The sequence below is a fragment of the Anolis carolinensis genome, chromosome 1 (assembly GCF_035594765.1).
Source record: "Anolis carolinensis isolate JA03-04 chromosome 1, rAnoCar3.1.pri, whole genome shotgun sequence".
Lineage (NCBI taxonomy): Eukaryota > Metazoa > Chordata > Lepidosauria > Squamata > Dactyloidae > Anolis > Anolis carolinensis.
Window position 1 is genome coordinate 364,554,537 of NC_085841.1, and position 25,276 is coordinate 364,579,812.

Below are 25,276 nucleotides of genomic sequence, written 5' to 3' on the forward strand. Positions count from 1 at the left end.
TCTGTCTGTGCAAGCTTTCAACACTATCTCCTTTCTCTCTGTTTCAGGGCGGCTCCAAATCGGAAGAGGGCCCTCCCGCCATCCCGCCGCGACAGCCTCCCCCTCCGAAGATCCAGCCCCGCGTGCCAGCGCTCTCCTCCGGCCCGCTGGACCAGCCCCTGCAGAGCCCCCCTCCGCCCCCTCCCCCTCCACGGGACCCCCTCCCCGATACTCCTCCTCCGGTGCCCCTGCGGCCCCCGGAGCACTTTGTGAACTGCTCCTTCCACCTGCAGCAGCCTCCCCTGGGGCGCTTCCACCGGGACCCCGACCGGCTGCGGGAGGGCGGCTCTTGCCCCGGCTCCCCCAGCACGCCGCCCGGCACCCCCTCCCCCCGCGTCCTGCGCCGCTGGTGTGGGCTCAGCCCGGGCGCCAGCCCCGGCCCCCCGGAGCCCCCGCCGCCCCCCGTCCCGCCGCGCCACAACTCCAGCCCCCAGCTCCCCAAACTGCCGCCAAAGACTTACAAGAGAGAGTTTTCCCACCCTCCTTTGCACAGACACTCTTTGCTAGAGAACGCGGAGGCGCCTCAATGACCGCCGCTCGACACAGGAGTCTTTGACACTGGAAGCATCGTAGCTGTATAGAGTTCCCGTTTTCTTATTTTTGTTGTTGTTGTTTTTTAATTTATTCCAAGAAGAGCAGCGAGCGTCTCTGAGTGCTTTGGCGAGGCTGCTGGCCCGGCGGGGTTCTCGAGCAAGAGCACCGCCTCGAACCCGTCTCCGGGCCTTTTTCTTCACCGCACGCGGCCTCATTCGCGTCAAGGGACCAGCAGCAGCACTGCCTCCTCCAACTCCTCCTCCTCAGCACCAACGGTTTTGCCAGTAAGGAGAATACAGATTTTTTTTTTTGCACTGTAAACGACACACTACACTTGTTTTAAACTGACATCCCGTTCGTTGCACTGAGCCGAAAACAAACATGGTTGCTGGTGTTTTGTTCCTTCTTTTTAACCTCTAGCGGTCTTTTTCAAAACAAAAAACACATCTAAATTTCTTAACAGGATACAATCCAGCAGGAAGTGCCCCCTTCCAGGAAGCATCCGGACGATTGGAACTTAACACCATTTAGCCTGTCCTGTTGATTTGTAAAAAAAAAAATGATTTCCATAGGAGACTCCCCAGTGGTTTCTCTGCAATGGGTGCTCTTCACACCCAGCATGAAGAAGTCTATCATGTTTCTGAAATCAGGAGGGGAAAAAAGAAGATTTGTCTGTGACCATTACTGCTGTTCTGAAAAGTTAGTAGAGACTGTGTCTTAATTTCCATTGATTTTGCTGCTGAAGAGAAGAAAGGATGGGTGGCTAAAGAAAAATCACATTTTGGTTATGTGAGACAAAAGGAAGAAAAGGAGCCTTCCTCACTCAGTTATTTATCCAAAAGAGAAAAGAAAAAAAGTATTTAGCATGTGTCAGGTTCAGTTGTGCCTTTTTTCCTTTGGGCAAGCGGAGGTGTCTTAAGCTAAAACGGTTGCCTGCTGTTTTTGACGAACAAAGCTATTACGCCATATGATGTACAGTTTGTTTATATTGTATATTTACAGATTAATAACCTGTATGCATTTCTGTGGCTCGAGGCCTACTCCGCAGTCTTTTTACTCCTGTGCGCTGTACACTGTTTGTAAGCACTTCCCCGACGTCTTTTGTGGAGGGAAATGCGGCCTTCAGGACTTTAAAAAATCATGTACATTCTCAATTCAGATTCATCACGGTGGCGTTCTTTCTGGAAATGTGACGTTCGGTTCAACAAATTCCAGGGAACCTGATTCAAGACTTTTTGAACCATCACAACACGAATAAGTCAAGCTCTCCTTTGGCTGGCAGACTTCACCATTTTCTGCAGCGGAGGAAATTAAGTTTGGTTCAAAGTACTGTAGAATCCAAAAGCCTTTTTCTTGAACGGTCCGTGGCCTTTTACTGTGCTTTTACTATCAAGAGTTCTTAACCAGATTAATAAATCAATCCAGTCTTAATTTTTAAGAAAGCTTGGTCAAATTGTGTGGGTTTCTTTTTTTGTCTTGTCAAGGTCTCTTCAACCTCTTTAATTTCCAAAAGAAATGAAACAAAAGATGTTAGCCAGGCATGTGCCAACTTCGGCCCTCCCTCCAGGTGTTTTGGACTCCAATTCCCACAATTCCTAACAGCCGGTAGGCTTGGATAATCCAGAAACTTGGATAAGCGAGGCTTGGATAAGTGAGACTCTACTGTATATTGCAATATTATTAGTAATATTACGTGATACACACACACACATATATATATATATAATCTCTGAGTCCCCTCGGAGACAGGGTGGATAAATAACTTTATAAATAAAGTTGTTATTATCTACTATACACAATATATAACTATATAACTTATATATATAATATACAGTAGAGTCTCACTTATCCAACACTCGCTTATCCAAGGTTCTGGATTATCCAACGCATTTTTGTAGTCAATGTTTTCAATATATCGTGATATTTTGGTGCTAAATTCGTAAATACAGTAATTACAACATAACATTGCTGCGTATTTAACTGCTTTTCTGTCAAATTTGTTGTATAACATGATGTTTTGGCGCTTAATTTGTAAAATCATAACCTAATTTGATGTTTAATAGGCTTTTCCTTACTACCTCCTTATTATCCAAGATATTCGCTTATCCAAAGTTCTGTCGGCCCGTTTATTTATTTATTATTTATTTATTTGCTACATTTATATGCCGCCCTTCTCACCCCGAAGGGGACTCACAGCGGCTTACAAATTAAATTTATATACAATATTATATTAGCGTAGTACAATACTGGTAATAAATTACTATATTGTACTGTATCAATATATTGTAATATTATTAGTACTATTACATGTAAAATATAATATATAATTAATATCAATATATTGTATTATTAGTATTATATCGTATTACAATATAATATGAATATTATATTTATTTATTTATTTATTTACAGCATTTATATTCCGCCCTTCTCACCCCGAAGGGGACTCAGGGTGGATCACATTACACATATAGGCAAACATTCAATGCCTTTTAACATAGAACAAAGACAAAACAAACACAGGCTCCGAGCGGGCCTCGAACTCATGACCTCCTGGTCAGAGTGATTCATTGCAGCTGGTTGCAGCTGGCTTGCTCTCCAGCCTGCGCCACAGCCCGGGCCTGTATATAACATATACAATATGTTATAATTATTATATATTATTGTAAATTATATTGTGTATATATATACAGTAGAGTCTCACTTATCCAACATAAACGGGCCAGCAGAATGCTGGATAAGCGAATATGTTGGATAATAAGGAGGCATTAAGGAAAAGCCTATTAAACATCAAATTAGGTTATGATTTTACAAATTAAGCACCAAAACATCATGTTAGACAACAAATTTGAGAGAAAACGTAGTTCAATATGCAGTAATGCTATGTAGTAATTACTGTATTTACGAATTTAGCACCAAAATATCACGATATATTGAAAACATTGACTACAAAAATGCGTTGGATAATCCAGAATGTTGGATAAGCGAGTGTTGGATAAGTGAGACTACTGTATATATACACACACACATATAAACACACACACATATAAACACACAGATTGGATAAGAGACTCTATTGCAGGGGTCCCCAAACTAAGGCCCGGGGGCCAGATGCGGCCCTCCCAGGTCATTTACCTGGCCCCTGCCCTCAGTTTTATAATATAATATTTTTATATCATTTTTAATAATATAATATATTGTATATACATATAATAGTGACAATAATATTATAATGTTATACAATATAATACTAATAATACCATATAATAATATTAATTATATGTTATATTTTACATATAATATTACAGTATAGTGGTATAGTTCAATATAGTAATATATAATGCTAATATTGTGCTATGTTAATAATATAATATATTGTATGTACATACAGCTGCTCTGAGTCCCTTTCGGGGTGAGAAGGACGGGATATAAATGTAATAAATAAATGTAGTAAATGAATAAATAAATAATTTTAGACTTAGGCTCGCCCAGAGTCTGAAATGACTTGAAGGCACACAACAACAACAACAACAATCCTACTTAACTTGACTATTTCATTAGCCAGAAGCAGGCCCACACTTTCCATTGAAATCCTGATAGGTTTATGTTGGTTAAAATTGTTTTCATTTTTAAATATTGTATTGTTCTTTGTTATTGTTGTATTGCACTATAAATAAGACATATGCAGTGTGCATAGGAATTTGTTTGTTTTTTTTTTTCAAGTGATAATTCGGCCCCTCAACAGTCTGAAGGATTGTGGACCGGCCCTCGGCTTCAAAAGTTTGGGGACCCCTCCTCTATTGTGTATAATACACAATTTCAAAGTAAGGATTGCACAGTTAAATAGGAATAATGCTTTAAAACCAGGAACAAAACTATATTTCATATTTTGTTACATTCTTGCAATGTACAATGTTATAATTAGCATGGTTACTTGGCTGCACTTGCAGTCCAGGCAGCAGGCTTGAGTCTCCTGGCCCAGGGAAGTTCTCAGGCCTCGCTGAACTACAAGACCCAGAATGCCTCGCTCTGTTGCCATGGCAGCGCAGCCGCTTAGCATCTCAAAGCGGGGGGATGGGGGCGGGACTTCCGGTCTCTTCCCCTCAGAGGCCTTTTCTTTTCCTCCTTACCGGAAGTAGGCCTCATTATGTCTTCTCCTCTTGAAGGCGTCGTGTTTTTCGACCGGGCGCTGCCCTGGGGGCCTCCGGAGTCGGGCCTGGAACTCCGCGTGGCGCAGCGCTCTTCCGGGGGGACGGGCTGCGTGGTGTGGGACGCCGCCCTGGTCCTGGCCCGCTTCCTGGTCAAGAAGAGCCCCACGCAGGCCTCACTCGACCTCCGCCGCAAGGCCGCACTCGAGCTGGGCGCCGGCACGGGCCTCGTAGGCCTCATGGCCGCCTGCCTCGGGTAGGGTGCGCATCTATTCAACAGTGTAGGCCAGGCATGGGCAAACTTTGGCCCTCCAGGTGTGTCGGACTTCAACTCCCACAATTCCTAACAGCCGGCAGGCTGTTAGGAATTGTGGGAGTTGAAGTCCGACACACCTGGAGGGCCAAAGTTTGCCCATGCCTGGTGTAGACACACCTTTGGCCATGCGGATGGGAAACAATCTGTCCCGCGTTAAAGAAAAGCCCATTCTCTGGGGGAGAAGAGCGGTACAGTATATGAAATAAATAAAAACATAAATAAATGATAATAACAGTATAGTGCAGGGGTCCCCAAACTTTTTAAACAGGGGGCCAGTTCACGATCCTTTGGACCGTTGGAGGGCCGAACTATAGTTGGCCACCGAGCAATAATAATAATTATTAATAGCAATAATAACAATAATAATAATAATAAAAAGAGGGTTGGAAGAGACCCTTTGGGCCATTGAGTCCAATCTGCCTTTGTGCCACCGGAAGCACAAACAAAGCATCCCTGACAGATGGCCACCCAGCCTCAATGTTAATAATAATAATAATAATAATAAAGAGGGTTGGAAGAGACCCCTTGGGCAATTCAGTCCAATCCCCTTCTGCCTTTGTGCACCAAAAGCACTAGCAAAGCACCCCTGACAGATGGCCACCCAGCCTCAATGTTAATAATAATAATAATAATAAAGAGGGTTGGAAGAGACCCCTTGGGCCATTGAGTCCAACCCCCTTCTGCCTTTGTGCACCGAAAGCACAAGCAAAGCACCCCTGACAGATGGCCTCCCAGCCTCAATGTTAATAATAATAATAATAATAATAATAATAATAATAATAAAGAGGGTTGGAAGAGACCCCTTGGGCCATTGAGTCCAATCCCCTTCTGCCTTTGTGCACCAAAAGCACTAGCAAAGCATCCCTGACAGATGGCCACCCAGCCTCAATGTTAATAATAATAATAATAATAATAAAGAGGGTTGGAAGAGACCCCTTGGGCAATTCAGTCCAATCCCCTTCTGCCTTTGTGCACCAAAAGCACTAGCAAAGCACCCCTGACAGATGGCCACCCAGCCTCAATGTTAATAATAATAATAATAATAAAGAGGGTTGGAAGAGACCCCTTGGGCCATTGAGTCCAACCCCCTTCTGCCTTTGTGCACCGAAAGCACAAGCAAAGCACCCCTGACAGATGGCCTCCCAGCCTCAATGTTAATAATAATAATAATAATAATAATAATAATAATAATAAAGAGGGTTGGAAGAGACCCCTTGGGCCATTGAGTCCAATCCCCTTCTGCCTTTGTGCACCAAAAGCACTAGCAAAGCATCCCTGACAGATGGCCACCCAGCCTCAATGTTAATAATAATAATAATAATAATAATAATAATAATAATAATAAAGAGGGTTGGAAGAGACCCCTTGGGCCATTGAGTCCAATCCCTTTCTGCCTTTGTGCATCAAAAGCACAAGGAAATCACCCCTGACAGATGGCCACCAAGCCTCAATGTTAATAATAATAATAATAATAATAATAATAATAATAATAATAATAATAATAATGGTTGTAAGAGAAGAAGAGACCCCTTGGTTCATTTAGCCCAACCCCCTTCTGCCCTTGTGCTGTGGGGGCCGGATAAATGGCTTCGATGGGCCGCATCCGGCCCCCGGGCCTTAGTTTGGGGACCCCTGGTATAGTGGGTGCCCCATCCAAAGGTATATATAATAATAATAGCAACAATATGCTGGGGATTTCATTCAAAAGTGTACATGCATCATCACAATAATAATAACAACAATAATAATATAATATACTAGCTGTGCCCGGCCACGCGTTGCTGTGGCGAAGTATGGTGGTATGGGAAATAAAGTATTGAGGAATTGGTGGTAGTTAAGGTAAAGGGTAAAGGTTTTCCCTGACATTAAGTCCAGTCATGTCTGACTCTGGGGGTTGGTGCTCACCTCCATTTCTAAGCTGAAGAGCCGGCATTGTCCGTAGACTCCTCCAAGGTCATGTGGCCGGCATGACTGCATTATATGGCAGTGTGGAGTCAAGATAATCCAGTTCAAAGCAGACAATATAAGATTCTAAATGGGTTATATAGCTGTGTGGAAGGACCTTGAGTCTACTGCCATATAATCCAGTGCAAATTAGATAATATGTGGAAGAGGCCTAAGTGAAGCCTAACTCTACCTGTCCCCTGGGCTGAGTCAGTTGCTAGGAGACCAAGTGAGCAGAGCTTAGCCTTCTAACGGGCAGCAATTGGATAAAAACAATTATTCCTCTCCCTCTAATTAGGACTTTATTTTTCTTTTCTTTTTGTTGCATCAACCTAGAGCCGTGGATGATGGGTTGTGTTGTCAAATTTCGAGGTTGGGGGGCCTGTAGTTTTGTTGTTTTGTCCGCTGCCCTGATGCCATCACTCTTTTATATATATAGATTGTATATACAGTAGAGTCTCACTTATCCAAGCCTCGCTTATCCAAGCCTCTGGATAATCCAAGCCATTTTTGTAGTCAATGTTTTCAATATATCATGATCATCTGGTGCTAAATTCATAAATACAGTAATTACAACATAGCATTACTGCGTATTGAACTACTTTTTCTGTCAAATTTGTTGTCTAACATGATGTTTTGGTGCTTAATTTGTAAAATCATAACCTAATTTGATGTTTAATAGGCTTTTCCTTAATCCCTCCTTATTATCCAAGATATTCGCTTATCCAAGCTTCTGCCGGCCCGTTTAGCTTGGATATGTGAGACTCTACTGTACATATAATATTGATAATATTATAATGTATTATGATATAATGCTGATAATACAATTTAATAATATCTATTATATATTCAATTTAATATTTCTAATAATATTACAATGTAATGATACAGTACAACATACGTAGTAATTTAATGCTAGTATTGTACTATGCTAATAATATAATGTTTGTGAATGTAATTTGTAAGCCGCTCTGAGTCCCCTTTGGGTGAGAAGGGCAGCATATAAATGTAGTAAATAAATAAATAAATATTCTGGGGAGCTCGTTCAAAAGTATAGTAAAGTTAAAGGTTTTCCCCTGATATTAAGTCCAATCACATCCGATTCTGAGGGTTGGTTCTGATCTCCATTTCTAAACCGAAGAGCCGGTGTTGTCCATAGGCACCTCCAAGGTCATGTAGCCAGCATGACTGCATGGAGCACCATTACCTTCCCTCCGGAGCGGTACCTATTGATCTCACATTTGCATGTTTTCGAACTGCTAGGTTGGCAGAAGCTAAGGCTAACAGCAGGTGCTCATTCCGCTCCCCAGATTTGAACCACTGACCTTTCGGTCAGCAAGTTCAGCAACTCAGTGGTTTAACCTGCTGTGCCACCGGGGTCTTGTTCAAAAGTAGAGGTACATAATAATAATATACTGGGGGTCCCATTCAAAGGTATAGATCAGGGGTCCCCAAACTAAGGCCCGGGGGCCGGATGCGGCCCTCCAAGGTCATTTACCTGGCCCCCGCCCTCAGTTTTATAATATAATATTTTTATATCAGTTTTAATAATATAATATATTGTATATACATATAATATTGATAATTATGTTATACAATATAATACTAATAATAATACCATATAATAATATTAATTATATGTTATATATTACATATTATATAATAGTATAGTGGTATAGTTCAATATAGTAATATATAATGCTAATATTGTGCTATGCTAATAATATAATATATTGTATGTACATACAGCTGCTCTGAGTCCCCTTCAGGGTGAGAAGGGTGGGATATAAATGTAGTAAATAAATGCAGTAAATAAATAATTAATTTTAGACTTAGGCTCGGCCAAAATCTGACATGACTTGAAGGCACACAACAACAACAACAATCCTAATTAACTTGACTATCTCATTGGCCAGTAGCAGGCCCACACTTTCCATTGAAATCCTAATAGGTTTATGTTGATAAAAATTGTTTTCATTTTTAAATATTGTATTTTTCTTTCGTTGTTGTTATTGTTGCACTACAAATAAGACATGTGCAGTATGCATAGGAATTTGTTTGTATTTTTTTTTTCAAATGATAATTCGGCCCCTCAACAGTCTGAAGGATTGTGGACTGGCCCTCTGCTTAAAAAGTTTGGGGACCCCTGGTATAGATGCATAATAATAATAATATGCTGGCGATCCCATTCAAAAGTATTGGATACATAATAAAAATAATAAGAATATGCTGTGGTCCGATTCAAAAGTATAGATACATCGTAACAGCAACAATATACTGGAGGTCCTATCCAAAAAAATAGATACATCATAACAACAACAACAATACACTGGGTCCTATCCAAAAATAGAGATAACTAGTAGTAATAATAATAATAATAATAATAATAATAATAATAATAATAATAATAATTGCAGCATGTTGGTTGTCCCATCTGAAAATTTGAGCCTAAAATAAGATCCTCGAGACAAAAAGCAATGCAATTTAAAATCCACAACTTACACACATTGAAATTAGACAAATCAGTTAAAATCACGTAAATTATGTTTTTATTGAAGTGCTCTTCCTACAGCATCCCCCAGGTTTATTCTTAAAAACTCTTCTTTAAAAAGCCTATATTTTCTCCCTCTTCTCCTCAGAGCCGGTTGAGGTAAAATACTGTAAATAACTGAAAACAAAAAACCAGTTAATGAAATACTGTAAATGAACATAAAATTAAAACACGCATTGAGGTTATTCACACTCATCATTCTCTTAGACAGAGCTGCCAGAAGAGATGGTCTTTAAATCTTCTCTTCCAAGCACTTCGTTCATCAGTAGCTCAGTGGCTCATGCATCCATTCTGAGTAATTTTAATTTCTGTATCTTAATTGTTTCTGCCAAGTTCCTTTTCTACCAAAAGTGGCTCCATGATATATGAGGATATTAAGTATCATTTGCAGTTGCAATATGTATTTTTCACAAACAAAACTTTCTGTGACAGTGCAGTTTCTATATTGGAAGCTTTTATGTGCTTGCATGCTTTTTTTTGCTGTTGTTATGTTAACTTTAAACATGTTTTAATGGTTTTTAACTGAGAATTTTCAAATACTGTTTATATTTAATTCAGGTTTTAAGTTTTCATATTTGTATATTTTACATTGTATGCTGATGCTGTTATGTCAAGCCGCTTTGAGTCTCCTGCAGGAGAAATAAAGTGGGGTATAAATAATAATAATGATGATGATGATGATGTATAATAAGATAGTCTCAAAGGTTTTATTAAAAATCAGTCCTCTGATTGTCACTTCTTTTGCAGGGCAAATGTTATTGTCACGGATCTTGAGGAAGTTCAGGACTTGCTGAAGATGAACATTGAGAATAATCAGCACCTTTTCACAGGTTCTGTTCAGGCCAAGGTACTGAAATGGTTCGTATGGACTTTTCATTTTGCAATATAAATTCCCCCAAAGGATTGGATATGTCCATCCATAGAGGCTTCACTCCATAAATGTGATCAAGTAGACTGAGATCACAAACGTTTGTGCCACTAACCTTTTACTCACTGTCAGTCTCAAAGGTGCTAGAGGGTCTCTTTTTATTTTCTTTTTGTAGAAGAAGCCAGTTTTGGTTGACAAAGGCCAGGTTTAATTGAAGTGAGGAAATCACAAATGGGGTTCATGAGCTCTTCAAAAAGCAAACGCTTTTAATTTGCACTTGGCTATTCCAGTGTGGCATAGTGGTATTTACTTCATTTTTATCTCCCAATTCTGCCGATATAGGAAATCAGGGCAGCTACTAATACAGTAGAGTCTCACCTATCCAACATAAACAGGCCAGCGGAACGCTGGATAAGTGAAAATGTTGGATAATAAGGAGGGATAAAGGAAAAGCCTATTAAACATCAAATTACCTTATGATTTTACAAATTAATTACCAAAACATCATGTGTTACAACATATAAAAAAGCAGTTGAATACATAGTAACGTTATGTAGTAATTACTGTATTTACAGTTATAGCACCAAAACATCGCAATGTATTGAAAACATTGACTACAAAAACATTGATTACTAAAAGGCCGACTGCATTGGATAATACAGAATGTTGGATAAGTGAAGGTTGGATAAACGAGAGTCTACTGTAAATGTAAAATAATGCTAAAAACAACATGGGGACATAATATAAATGTGCTTTATGCTATTAAACATTCAAGATAACAAAAAGTATTAATTTTTAGAAATACAGTCACACCACCATTATAGGAATAGGAATGAGGCCATTTTGGCCTCTTGAAAGAGATTTCCAAAATCTGGGAGCAGCCACTGAGGCTGGATCTACACTGCCATATAATCCAGTTCAAAGCAGATAATCTGGATTGTATATGGCAGTGTAAATAGGGACTGAGAAGGCCCTGTCTCCCTTGTCCCCACCAAAAGAGATTTAAAAGATTTAAAATCTTTTGTCTAAGATTTTTGTCTTAGACAAAAAGAAGGCCCTCTCCAGATGATCACAGTATTTCTAATAGGTTCATATGGCAAAATATGGTCCTTCAAATACCCTCTTATTTATGCCCTTTTAGGCAGGACTGGCACTCGCAATGCCTTGCAGCTTAAACACTTTAACATATGTCTGTTGGAGCAGGACTTTGAAAGACCAGGATCTGAATCCATATTTGGCCATAGAAACCCACTTGGCAACCTTGCATTTATGGTTTCCTGACGTATACCACTTCTCTGCCCCAGTCATAGGTGGCACAAACCTCACTAGGTTTAAAAACAGAGAAATTGTTTAAATGCCAAGTTTAAATTGCAGCTTCGATATAATCTGAAAAGCTTCCTGTATATGAGTAAGATGAACTCACAGAAGTCTTGAATTACCAAGTTCCTAATGATTCACTAGGTCTGTTTTACTTTATGCGCATTCCTGTTACAAGAGTGGTTTCCTGTGTGTCTAAGTTGCGAGGCATTGAGAGAGCCAGTCTTCCCTAAAAGGGCATAAATAAAATACTGTAAGGCCACCATATCCAGTACCAGGGTCCCATGAGGATATCAAAAACCACGCATGACCATGCCGCATATTATTAAATATGAACATACAGTATATGCTTCAGTGTGGCTTTGTTCATGTCACTGACATTTGGTAATATGGGGCATGATGAGCCACAGTCTGTTGAAATCACTGGAGTCCCTGGATCCAGAAGGCTTCTGTATTAAATAAATAATTGCTCTTGCAAGAGATGAATCTATGTCTGTTTCTTAAATAGGGGTGAAGATGTAACAGCTTTCCTTCCTCCGCCTGATTACATACTGATGGCAGACTGTATCTACTATGAAGAGGTAGGTTATTTATTTCTCTCCCCTTCCATTCTGGTGTCTTGTGGGTTGGGAAGATGCTTTATGGCCAGGGTGGGAATCAGACAGCATCCCAAATGCACAGCAGCCCTGGCAGAGCACAGCCCAGTGTAGTTGGCATCTAGCATACCTGGAGAAGCAGGTGATTTCTATCCTGCTTTATGGCATTTGCAGCCCCCTCCCCTGCTTGTTTTCCTTTCTTGTCAGGCATCCGGATAACTGGGTTCTTTATCACACTTGTCAGTAAGCTCTGAATAATTCATCTGAGAACATCATTTCCAGTTTCTGTAAGATTTAGATGAGGTATAAGGTGGAGGCGGGATATAATATACCTGATTTGAATTTGGGACATTTCCCAAAACTGATTCTTGAGGTTGCCCTGAGATCAGATTAAGTCTGTGGTATTTGAAGCGATGGCTCATGCAAGTATTGTGGCATGAATTAAATGTTTTGTGAAGTGTTTGCAAATTATCCCCTAGTCCCTATGCCAGTGATGGCCAACCTATGACACGCACGTGTCAGCATTGACACGTCTAGCCATTTTTGCTGACACGCTGCCGCATGCAGATTGATTGGATGACTATGTCTTTTGTGGCCAAATTTGATGCGATTTGGTCCAGTGGTTTTGTTGTTTAGTCCATGGGAATTATGCACATTAAATTTTTATATATATATATATCATTCTATTATTATTGTAATATATTATCATATTGTTACTATTATATTATTATTCATTATTCATGACTACATTGAAACTAGAATAGAGAGAAATTGCATGGAAGCTGCAAGAGGTACCATAGATTGTTGTACATGGAAATAATGGTAGTAAATAGTTTTTGATTTATTAAATACAGTTATTATATTACAATAATATATTTTTGTTATTTAAACTATACACATTGCGAAATTATGGTTTTTTTCTCTCGAAGTGACACTCCACCCAAGTCATGCTAGGTTTTTTGGTGAATTTTGACATACCAAGCGCAAAAGCTTGTCCGTCATTGCCCTATGCAGTTCCTTACTCCTGCATTAGAGAAATATTTTTGTTTTATAAATTGGGAGTAACCCAAATTGCAGTTATTCTACAAGTGGTTATCCTAGTAACTGGTTATGTGGAAGACCCTGCAAAAGGACTAGACGAAAATGTTTTTTCTACAGGTAGCAGTCCTTTCGAACTGTGCGAAGTCAGCCCTCTGGCCCAGACACACTGAAGTCTTGCTAGAAAAGAAATACAGCCCATGATGGAACCCAATTTCCTGTTTTATGCGCAGTCCCTGGAGCCTTTGCTCAAGACCTTGAAGGACCTCTCTGGCCCTGATACCTGCATCCTTTGCTGCTACGAAGAAAGGACAATGGGGAAAAACCCAGAGGTGGAAAAAAGGTATTTTGAGGTGAGTTTTGGCCAGGTTTTACAATAATGTCATAGAGAAGCCCCCCTCCTTGATGAGAAAAGCTCCAAGCTTCAGAAATTGTGTTCCAGGACTCCAAATCCAGTCGTTGCTTTCAATGAGAATAGACCCTTTAAATCAGAGGTGAGGAGCACATTGCACTTGGGTACTTATTTCACACCTCTTAAACCCTCCCTAAGATGCCCCAAACATTTACAACTCCTCTCCCATATTTTTTTTTTAAATGGGGCAATTTTGATTATTTTTATTTACTTGAGACAGCTTCATATGCAACAAAGCCACTCAACTTGTCCACCCCCAGAATCCCTTCTCACTTTGGAAAAACAACCAAATTCAGGTCAAATTCAAATCATTTGAGTACAAGCATCATCTCCCTGCCGCAGTCAGGCACACGCCATAACGAGGCCAAAAGACAGAACACTTGATTCTGATGCAATTTTAAATCGCAGCTCCTTCAGAAGGACTTTGAGTTGGAAAAAGTTCCCTTGGAAGAGCACGATGAGGAATACCGTAGTGAGGACATCCACATCTTTACCATCCGAAGGAAAGTAATGGTAAGTGGTAGCTGTGATTGTTCTGGAGAAGACCGTAACCCAGCCATGGGCAAAATTTGGCCCTCTGGGTGTTTTGGACTTCAATTCCCACCAGTAGGCTGTTAGGAATGTTGGGAGTTGAAGTCCAAAACATCCGGAGGGCCAAAGTTTGTTCATGTCTGGCTTAAATTTTCTTCTTGGTGCAGATAACCTTTTTAAGCAATGTGGTATAACCTTAGAAAAAATCTTTAGGGAGCTGGGCCATGTTTAATCCTGAAAAAAAGAGGAAATACGATAGTGGTATAAGGATGTAGGGAGCCCCTGGTAGCACAGTGTGTTAAAGCGCTGACCTGCTGAACTTCTGGACCAAAAGGTGCCAAGTTCAAATCCCGGGAGCAGAATGAGCACCTGCTGTTAGCCCCAGCTCCTGCCAACCTAGCAGTTCGAAAACATGCAAATGTGAGTAGATCAATAGGTACCGCTCTGGCGGGAAGGTAACAGTGCTCCATGAGATCATGCCAGTGGCCACATGACCTTGGAGGTGTCTATGGACAACACTGGCTCTTCGGCTTAGAAATGGAGATGAGCACCAACCCCCAGAGTCGGTCATGACTGGACTTAACGTCAGGGGAAAACCTTTACCTTTACCTATAAGGATGTCATGTGTTTTTAAAACTGGTTGCTTTTGTGCTTAATTCCTGCGCTAGCAGGGAAACAAGGCCATCCCAGTGGTTTTCAACCTTCCTATCTCCTGTTTTGGCCTTTAACCTCCTAGAAACCATGGCAAGTAGATGGGCATTCAGAGAGCTGAAATTCAAAATATTAGTTGGACCAAAATTTAAGAACTGCTGGATGAGATGACTTGTGGTATTCCTTCCAGCCCTATAGTTGTACAGTAGAGTCTCACTTATCCAAGCTAAACGGGCCGGCAAAAGCTTGGATAAGCAAATATCTTGAATAACAAGGAGGGATTAAGGAAAAGCCTATTAAACATCAAATTAGGTTATGATTTTACAAATTAAGCGCCAAAACATCATGTTATACAACAAAATTGAAAGAAAAAGTAGTTCAATACGCAGTAATGTTATGTTGTAATTACTGTATTTACGAATTTAGCACCATAATATCACGATATATTGAAAACATTGACTACAAAAATGGCTTGGATTATCCAGAAGCTTGGATAAGCGAGGCTTGGATAAGTGAGACTCTACTGTACAACTCTTTCTAACCAGTGCAATCAAGGGGTTCCCCTTCCATTATGAAGGCCTTCTAGATTTCAAATTGAGGTCCACACCAGATCTCTTTTCCTCTTTGCTTCAGTCTTACAAGCATGAGGCCTTTTGGGAGTCTGATTTGGGGCCATATCTACCTATATACAATTCCTTCTCCCCTCAGAGGCATATTCTTTTCCCCCATAACTTAAGCCTGGTCTTGCACGGCATGCACAAGCTGGATAACCATGACAAATGCTCACTAGTTCTTCAAGCCATGGTTCAGATAGAGGTTTAAGACAGAAGTCTTAGGGGGCCAGTCCAGCCCTTTAGCTTTTCACAGTTGCCCATCCCTGGTTTAGGCCAGTCATGAGCCAACTTGGGCCCTCCATGTGTTTTGGACTTCAACTCCCACCATTCCTAACAGCCTCGGGCCCTTTCCTTTTCCCCCTCGGCCGCTTAAGCGCCGGAGGGGGAAAAGGAAAGGGCCCGAGGCTGTTAGGAATGGTGGGAGTTGAAGTCCAAAACACCTGGAGGGCCCAAGTTGTCCCAGGCCTGGTTTAGACAGAAAATACAAGGACGGAGAGAATTCTCTTCCAGTTTGTTAGAGAACTCCGTTATGAAATCAAAACCATTAAAAAGCAACAGTACACATGTTTGCTTCAGCTAAGGTATTAATTTTTAAAACATTTTTCAGAACTGTTCATCCTGACAGCTTTGATGTTGTTTTCTGGTGGCCTGTCAGCCAAGGGAAGGCGCGACTGAGAGTTCCTCGCGGATTCTCTGCAGAACGTTTCTGCGGCAAACCTGGATCGGCGTTCAGCCTCCTGCTGAGATGACACTCGGAGTCGGTTTTCTTGAAAGAGCTAAAAGCACCCGCTCAGGGCTCTCTCAGGGTTGTTTCTTGGCATGGTTTCTGGTTGTAGAAGCACAGAAGACTGAGAATCAAAGGAGCATTGATACTTAGCACACAACTTCAAATGGGTGCTTACCATTTACAAATCACCCAACCCCCCCTTTTTTTGGATAATGATCTCTTTTGATAGTACGTATTTATTTTAAAAAGTTAATATAAAGGCAACTGGTGCTATCACTTCATTGTGTTCTGTTATGTTATCACATGCCATAAGATACTTTTGCAGGTTAAAGCATGGACAAGGAAATAGAACAAGACAGATGCTCTGCCTGTATATGAAATTTTGAAAAAGTAAATGATGACAAGGCAGAAATCACAGAGCTGGAATATTTTGGCTGACTTGCATGTGTATAACTTAAGAGTACACGTTTTTTAAAACGTCGCACAAGGCAGCAGTCGCCAGCAACTCCTGTAAGCCTCTATCTGGGGGAAAAAAAAACCTCTCATGGGGTACTGCCATGCCGTTTACTGATTGTGCAGAGAAGAGGTAACGAAGCTTCTCCATCATGGTCTCTGTGAAATTGCACATATGGTATTTCCTGCTTAAGCGGCTGAGGGGGAAAAGGAAAGAGCCTGGTGGGAGTTGCAGTCCAAAACACCTGGATGGCCCAAGTTTGCCCATGCCTGCTCTGCAATTACATTTATGCTCTTCACATTTCCTAGTAATCTTTACAGCAGCTCTATAAATCCATGTAGTCAGTGGAAATTGAGGCCACAAACCTGTCTTTGAATTAATAACAGCAGCGAATGTCAAAAAGGAGGGTTTGTTATTATTGCTGTTGTTTATATTCCTCTTTTTCTCCACAATGAGACTCACACAGGCTTGCAATAAAAGCATTTCAATGCAATTTAAAATATACAAATATTAAAACTGAATTAAATATCATTCGTATTTAAAAGTTAACGGCGCTCCATGCAGTCATGCCGGCCACATGACCTTGGAGGTGTCTACGGACAACGCCGGCTCTTCGGCTTAGAAATGGAGATGAGCACCAACCCCCAGAGTCAGACATGACTGGACTTAATGTCCGGGGAAACCTTTACTTTACTAAAATATGTAAATATTAAAACAGAATTAAATATCATTAGTACAGTATTAAAAACAGTTCAGTTAAAAACCATATTCAAAATTAAAAACCAGCTCCAGTTTGGCCCCGTTTGGATAACAACAACAACAACTTTATTTTTCTATCCCACCCCCATCTCCCCGTGGGGACTCGGGGCAGCTTATACAGAGCCAAGCCCAAAAAACGTAAAAAGCAAAGTAAAATACATTTAAAACCGCAAATTCAACAGATAAAACACATCCGTGACTGTTTTTGTACCGGTTTGCACTTTTTACCTTTGTAAACTTGATATAGATACAGGGTCTACTCCCATCCCAATTTGCACTTCCAAGAATTTGCAGCACTTATCAGTCACCTCGTGTTTACAATATTTATATGATGCACTTTACCCAGTCTACTTTTACAACCTCTCCGTTTTAATCCATGTTTTTATTAGTTTTTGGCATTTATTTTTATTGGGTAATGTTTAAATTCTTATAATTGTGCATGTCTGTTGTCTATTGTTGTGTTTTATATTGCTATTGTTTTTATTCGGGCCCCATGTAAGCTGCCCTGAGTCCCCTTTGGGGAGATAGAGCCGGGGTATTAAAATAAAGTAGTTGTTGTTGTTGTTATTATTAAAATCAAATAATACAATATGATAACAGTGAAGCTGCACTCTCACATTTTAGTGCAAATTCAGCCCAAATGCATCATGGTAGTAACCAGAAATCACTTCTGGTATTTTCCTGCATTTTGAACTCTTTTACTGGAGGCTATTGTAAACAAAATGACAGGTAATGAAAATAAATCATGTTTACTTTTGTAGTATATTTGGCTATTTGAGAGCAATTATTTCTTTGGCTCAAAACTTAAAAGGAGTTGGGGGTCTCCAGGGATTTGGGAAATGCCCAAGAAGAATTGTGGACCATCCCCAGCCGCGCTCAAAGGCACATTTTTGGAGCCGGCACCGTTTCCTTTCTGACCTAGTTCTGGGATTATCTAACCAGAGACCTGGAGCTCTGCAGGAAAGGAAGCCGGGTGCCAAGGCAGGGCTGCAGTGCTGCGCGAAGGGAAGTTGTGCTGCGTTGAGTCTCTCAATGAGAGAGACATAAAACAAAGTAAATAAATAACAATCAGCCCTGGAATTGAGAGATGCTCCTGTGCCTGTAGGAGATAGGGTCGGCTATGTTGTGGTTTGTGGGTTTGTTTTTAAATTTTGCAGATTTGATTGTTCATGGATTTGATTGATATGTTGGATCTAGGAATCTTGGTGTGCTCTAGAGTGGCTTTGTGGTATAAGTTGTTGAAGAGGACTTGGAGAACGCATATCTCAAGGAAAAGGAAAGGTCTTTCAGTACAATTCTGTGGTCAACTTCTATAGCAGGCAAGGGCCAACTTGGGTCCTTCCAGGTGTTTTGGACTGCAACTCCCACCATTCCTAACAGCCTCAGCCGCTTAAGTAGGAAATACTATATGTGCGATTTAACAGAGACCACGATGGAGAAGCTTTGTTACCTCTTCTCCCCACAATCAGTAAATGGCAGTAAATGAAGTCTCGTTGAAACAGCTTTCAACAAGACTTCATAGCTTCGTTGTGTCTTTAATTGCAGAGACTTCACTCCAGCTACATCTTTTTTGAAGGCATGGAACTGACCACTGAGGGTCTTTTTTTCCCTTCAATTCGGCCACTTTTACTTTGGGACGTCTCCATCCTTATGAAAAGGATGGTTCTGTTCAGAATAAACCCAAACCCACTCACCACAGATTTAGCTTGGCTTGGAAACCCATCCAGTCTCTGCACCGAATGATATGGTCATCTGGTTGTGAGTTTCTCCATCCACAGGAGGGCAATAGAAGACCAATTTCCAGAGAATGGAGATATATCTAAGCGTGCAAAAAAAAATTGGTGGTCATTTCCACTACTGACATGAACCAATGCATTCAAGTAGCAAGAAAAGATGGTCTGCCCTATGAACATTAGGAAGAACTTCTAGACCTCAAGAGCTTCTCAACGGTGGAATGGACTTCGTTAACGAGTGACTGGGTTTTCTTTGGAGACTTTTACGAAGTAGCTGGATGGGCTTTAGTTGTGCGTGGAGTAGGGTGGCAATAGATAGCCCTTGAGGTCTCTTCCAACCCTAGGAGACTAGTTCTAATCTATGGCATTGGTAGCATGGCTTTCTCCCACAATTTCTAAGTGATTGTAGGTGTTATGGGTGTTTTTATACTTTAGAACCACAGTTCATTTGGTAAGAAAGAGAAATTATTGTGTGACTTCAAGATGTTTCTGATTTAGACCCTGAGATGAACCTGCTGTGAAGTTTTTGGAGGCTAAGAGTGCTTTGCTCTCATCTGGAATATCACTTGGAACATCTCCTGGAATAATACACAATTCAAGGATATGGACAAGATGGAACAAGTCCAGAGATGGCAACCGAAATAGTCAAAGATCTAAAAGCCAATTCCTCTAAATAACATATTGGAGATCTTTTATCCTTAGAGAAGAGAAGGCTGATACATGAGAGTCCTGTATAAATATTTGGAAGGACATCCCATTGAGGAGATAGTGGTAGGCTTTCTGTTGCTCCAGAGACATGGATATGAACCAGTGGCTTCAACTTGCAATAAAAATATTATTTCTTAACCTTAATAAAAATTTTCCTGTGGCTCTTCAACAATGGAATAGAACTCGCTTTCGTTGCAGGTTTTTAAACAGAAGTTGGATGCTCTTCAAGACCCTTGAGATGCCCTCTAACTCAATAGGTGCACCTACACTATGGAAATAATTCAGATTAGTGCAAATTGAACTGCCCTGCCTCAATACTATGGAATCCTGGGAGTGTTTACAAGGTCTTTTAATAATTTCTGCCCAAAGTGTGTCACGGAATAAGTTTGTGATTTATAGTTTTCCAATCACACCCTCCCTGGAATCACTGCACTCTGGACAAACAAGTGCCACAGAGGCGAGCAAAACAAAGTCCATTCACAGCAAGAAACTGTTTTACTCAGTTAATCAGCAGAGTACAATTACAACGTGTGACCTTCACACAAATCTAGCAGTTTGAAAACATGCAAATGTGAGTAGATCAATAGGTACCGCTCTGGCGGGAAGGTAACGGAGCTCCATGCTGGCCACATGACCTTGGAGGTGTCTACAGACAATGCCGGCTCTTCTGCTTAGAAACTGAGATGAGCACCAACCCCAGATTCAGACATGACTAGACTTAATGTTAGGGGAAAACATTGACTTGTTGCACTATTTACATTTGTACAATCAGGATTTGTACTTGCAGATAATGAGCAGATACAGAGAAATATACTTATGATGATGTTCACACAGTAAAATAGAGACTGAGCATTTCCTCTCTCCTTTTATAACCACCTGCTCACTTGTCATCAGTAAGAGACAATTGAATGATGCAACCCTTGTCATATACCTCACATGATTATGACGCATCCATTTCTGCTGGGCCCCTCGTTATCCTCGCAGTCATTCCAGAGATGTGTTGTCACACGTCCATCAGAACTGTATTTTGCACATAGACTTAATGTTGTGGCATTTCTATCTAACAGAGTGTTGGTACCTTACCAAATGACAACTCTCAGGATCCCATAGCATGGAACATTGGCACTTAAAGTGTTGCCAAGCTGCATTAACTCTGCAGTGTAGATGCACTCCCAGAGTGTGCATAAATTGAAACTGTTGGGAATCATCCTGGACTACTCAAGTCTAAATGTAGTTAGATAGATGATAGAGTTAGATTGAGGGAATCCTTTCCCTGTTTCCAAAGCATGTCTAGACAGGCTTTACTGTGTTTCACTATATCCTGTTTACATCACATCCCTTACTTTGAAGTTAGTAGAAATGTGAATCTCCAGGGACACTAATTTCTCATTGGTCAGAATATCTTTTATGGCCCCAATAAACTGGACCATGAGGTTGGAACCATTTTGGTTCTTCTCCCTTTGTTCTAGCTAACAAGAAGCATCTCCCCATCTCTCCTGGCAAGATGTAACTATTTAGATGTTTGTTATTTTTCCTTTCTTATTTTTCCTTAGAAACCAGTCTAGAGTAGACTAGACAGCTCCCAAGCCTTTCTATCTACAACGGAGTTCTTTTTACCCGAATAAATACTTTTTGAACTTTTATTGAGACTCTGCAGTCCATTGCAATCCTAAATGGTCAAAGGCTTCTCTTGCTCGCCCCGTGTAAGTAACTTGCATTTGAAAGCTTTTGCTTTTGCTACTCTGCTATTTTTGGTGGAATCTCCCCCAGAGAGGGTTAAATTGAGTCTAACCGCTCAGAGATTACCACAACAGAAACTGCAGCTGAGTATTTTCTACCTGCAACCTCACCTTCCCTTCATGCTCACAGCTTCTATCTAGCATTCTTTTCAGGAAAAAGAATCTGTTGTGAATGAGCAATAGTATGGCTGCCAAATGCCTTTTGTGATTTGGAAAGTGGTGCCATCTGCTCGCCTTGTGGAGCTGGCCTTGTGCCGCTGGTGCTTGGAAGCGAAGCATGAGGACACCCAAGGGATGATCTCATGTCTCTCTGGCCGGCCTTGGAAAGGTCTTTCCGAGAATCCAGGGCAGGCACCACAGCAGACAAGGGAGCGTTTGTCTCCCTTTGGGCCCCAAGGAAGCCAAACCAGTTTGCTGGAGGGCGCTCGCTTGTTCCTGCCGAGACCGGGACAGTCGAGGACGTGCATTACGCAGATCTGTGAAGAAGCTTTGGGTGTTGTCTTTGTTCCCTTTCGCAGAATCCTCGAGTTGGTAGAGACCCTGTTCTGTCACAAAGAAATACACAATCCAAGTCCATCCAGCCTCTGCTTAAAAGCCTCCAGAGAAGGAAGAAGACGCCACCAAACTCTCAGCAGTAGCAGTTTCCAGAAAGTTGAGAAGTACCTCACACCTCTGAGGATGCCTGCCATAGATGTGGGTGAAACGTCAGGAGAGAATACTTCTGGAAGATGGCCATACAAACCAGAAAACATACAACAACCACAAGCATGTTTTCTGCTGCTGGAAAGACTTGGACATAACAGCCATGGATTCAGGATGCAGGAAAGGAGATTCCACCTCAACATCAGGCAGAACTTTCCTTCTGGAAAATGCTTCTGCCTGAGAGTTTGGTGGAGTCTTTTCTCATGTCTCCTCTGAGGATGCCTGCCATAGATGTGGGTGAAACATCAGGAGAGAATACTTCTGGAAGGTGGCCATACAGCCCGGAAAACATACAACAACCACAAGCATGTTTTCTGCTGCTGGAAAGACTCGGACATAGCCATGGATTCAGGATGCAGGAAAGGAGATTCCACCTCAACATCAGGCAGAACTTTCCTTCTGGAAAATGCTTCTGCCTGAGAGTTTGGTGGAGTCTTTTCTCATGTCTCCTCTGAGGATGCCTGCCATAGATGTGGGCGAAACGTCAGGAGAGCATACTTCTAGAACATGGCCAGACAGCCCGGAAAACATACAGCAACCACAAGCATGTTTTCTGCTGCTGGAAAGACTTGGACATAACAGCCATGGATTCAGGATGCAGGAAAGGAGATTCCACCTCAACATCAGGCAGAACTTTCCTTCTGGAAACTGCTTCTGCCTGAGAGTTTGGTGGAGTCTTTTCGCATGTCTCCTCTGAGGATGCCTGCCATGGATGTGGGCAAAACATGAGGAGCGAATACTTCTGGAACATGGCCATACAACCCGGAAAGCACAACAACCCTGTGGTCCCGGCCATGAAAGCCTTCAACAACACATTGAACATGCTTGTCCCTTCTTACTCAATGGGACATCCCTTCCAATACATAAACATGGTTCTCGTGGATGAAGGTTTAGAGGGCCTGCTTCTTACCAAGTTTGCAGATGACACCAAATTAGGAGGGAGATATAATACTCCAGAGGACAGGATCAGGATTCAAAATGACCATAACAGATTATAGAGCTGATTGGCCAAAGCTAACCAAATGAATTTCAACAAGGACAAAAGTAAGATACTCCACTTAGGCAGAAAAAATGATATGCGAAGATACAGGATGGGTGATGCCGGGCTCCACAACAGTCCATGCGAGAAAGATCTTGGACAACAAGCTGAACGTGAGCCAAGAGTGTGATGTAGCCACTCAAAAAGCCAATGGGATTTTGGGCTGTGTCAGAAGGAGTCTCGTGTCCAGATTGAGGGAAGTCAGGGTGCCTCTCTATTCTGCTTTGGTCAGACCTCTTTACCTGGAATCACACTGTGTCCAATTCTGGGCAAAGCAATTCAAGAGAGATATTGTCTCTAAACTAGGTGTCCAGAAGGGCACAAACTAAAAGGATCAAAGGTCTGGAGAACATGAATAATCCCTCTGAGGAGCATCTTAAAGAGCTGGTTTTCTTTAGCCTACAGAAGAGAAGGTGGAGAGTGTCAGAGTAATTGCAGCGCAGCAGTACTTGGATGGAATCAGTGGAACGCAGAACGAATAGACATCTAGAGACTTTGGTAAAACTATATACAAAGTTTTACTGTAAGCAGTAATGGTCAAGACAAACAGATTTGCAGACAAACACAGGACTCTCACTCTAGGTAGGCAGACAGAACTCAACTCAGAACAGAACAGAGCTGATGTAATCAGTAATGCATACACACTTGTGTCTGGACACTCCCCAGTTCCAGCCACACATCAAGGTCATCACAGCTTCTCAGTAATTAACTCTTTCCAGACTATAGTACACTCTGGATGATGCAATCAGTATGCAATACAGGCAAGACACAAATTGCATTTAAACACTACCAATACACAAATCTCACATTAACAGAGAGGAGATATGAGAACCATGTATAAATATGAGAAAGGATGTCATAAGGAAGAGGAAGCAGGCTGGAAACTAGGACTTAAATGGAGCCATGGGTTCAAGTGACAGGAAAGGAGATTCCACCTGAAGATGAGGAAGAACTTCCTAATGTAAGAACTGTCTAGCAGTGGGATTCTCTGCCTCGGAGTCCGATGGAAGCTTCTTCCTTGGAGGCTTTTAAACAGAGGCTAGATGGCAGTCTGTTGGGTACTTTGTGTTTTTCCTGCATGGCAGGGGGTTGGACTAGATGGCCACATGGTATCTTCCATCTATGATTTTATGTCTCCTCTTCAACCTTCTCTTCTCCAGCTCCCTAAGATGCTCCTTTGCTTCTTGCTTCTGCAACCATGGATTCAAGTGGCAGGAAAAGATATTCCAACTAAACGTTAACAAGAACATCCTTTGGGTTAGAGCTGTTCAGGAGTGGAATCTTCTACTGTTTGGGAATCTGGTGGAGTCTCCTTCTTTGGAGGTTCTTAAGCAGGGGCTGGATGGCCATCTGTCTGGAGGGCTTTGTGTCCATGAGTCTATGAGTCTCTCAAGTCTGCTTCTCATACAGCAGGCATGGGCCAACTTGGGCCCTCCAGGTGTTTTGGACTCCAACTCCCACAATTCCTAACAGCCTACCTGTGATGACCCATGGGCCTTGTAGTCCTGCTCATGACATTGTGATGCCTGATGAAGAAGAAAACTTGGGTTTTTTACCTTCCCAGTCAGAACTGGATTCTTCCCAGACAGATTCTTCCCAGCCAGATCTGGGAACCTTGCACCTGCAAGAGGGTTATGTTCCAGAAGTATGTCAAACAAATACTGAGGCTACATCCCCTGTGTTTTCTCGCCATGAGTTTTGTAAACAACAGAGAGGTTTGGAAGCGGCCTCGCGCAGGAGTGCTAGAATAATTGCTAAGAATTCAGCCAATTAAGCCTGCTTTCCATGAGAATCTTTAAGGAGTCAAACATCTGGTCTCAGAGATTAGCTTTCGTTTCTGGTTCCCAGAGAACTGC

General features: G+C 41.5%; 2 protein-coding genes across 3 annotated transcripts in view; both read left to right on the forward strand.

The window, feature by feature from the left end:
- Nucleotides 1-2,020, forward strand: part of sos2 (SOS Ras/Rho guanine nucleotide exchange factor 2) — a 42,450-nt gene extending 40,430 nt beyond the window's left edge. Inside the window, exon 23 of the mRNA XM_008121984.3 lies at nucleotides 48-2,020. Within this exon, the coding sequence (XP_008120191.2) occupies nucleotides 48-569 (522 nt within the window). The 3' untranslated portion in view covers nucleotides 570-2,020. The remainder of the gene's footprint in view (nucleotides 1-47) is intronic.
- Nucleotides 2,021-4,671: 2,651 nt separating this feature from the next.
- Nucleotides 4,672-25,276, forward strand: part of vcpkmt (valosin containing protein lysine methyltransferase) — a 44,637-nt gene continuing 24,032 nt past the window's right edge. Inside the window, exons 1-6 of one of the 2 annotated variants that reach the window (XM_062968715.1) lie at nucleotides 4,677-4,977; nucleotides 10,280-10,390; nucleotides 12,226-12,298; nucleotides 13,585-13,704; nucleotides 14,172-14,276; nucleotides 16,167-18,262. In XM_062968715.1, coding sequence (XP_062824785.1) covers nucleotides 4,721-4,977; nucleotides 10,280-10,390; nucleotides 12,226-12,298; nucleotides 13,585-13,704; nucleotides 14,172-14,276; nucleotides 16,167-16,181 — 681 coding nt within the window. In that variant the 5' untranslated portion in view covers nucleotides 4,677-4,720 and the 3' untranslated portion in view covers nucleotides 16,182-18,262. Of the gene's footprint in view, nucleotides 4,978-10,279; nucleotides 10,391-12,225; nucleotides 12,299-13,584; nucleotides 13,705-14,171; nucleotides 14,277-16,166; nucleotides 18,263-25,276 lie in introns of those variants that run through there. The other variant, XM_062968714.1, reaches the window with a different exon arrangement.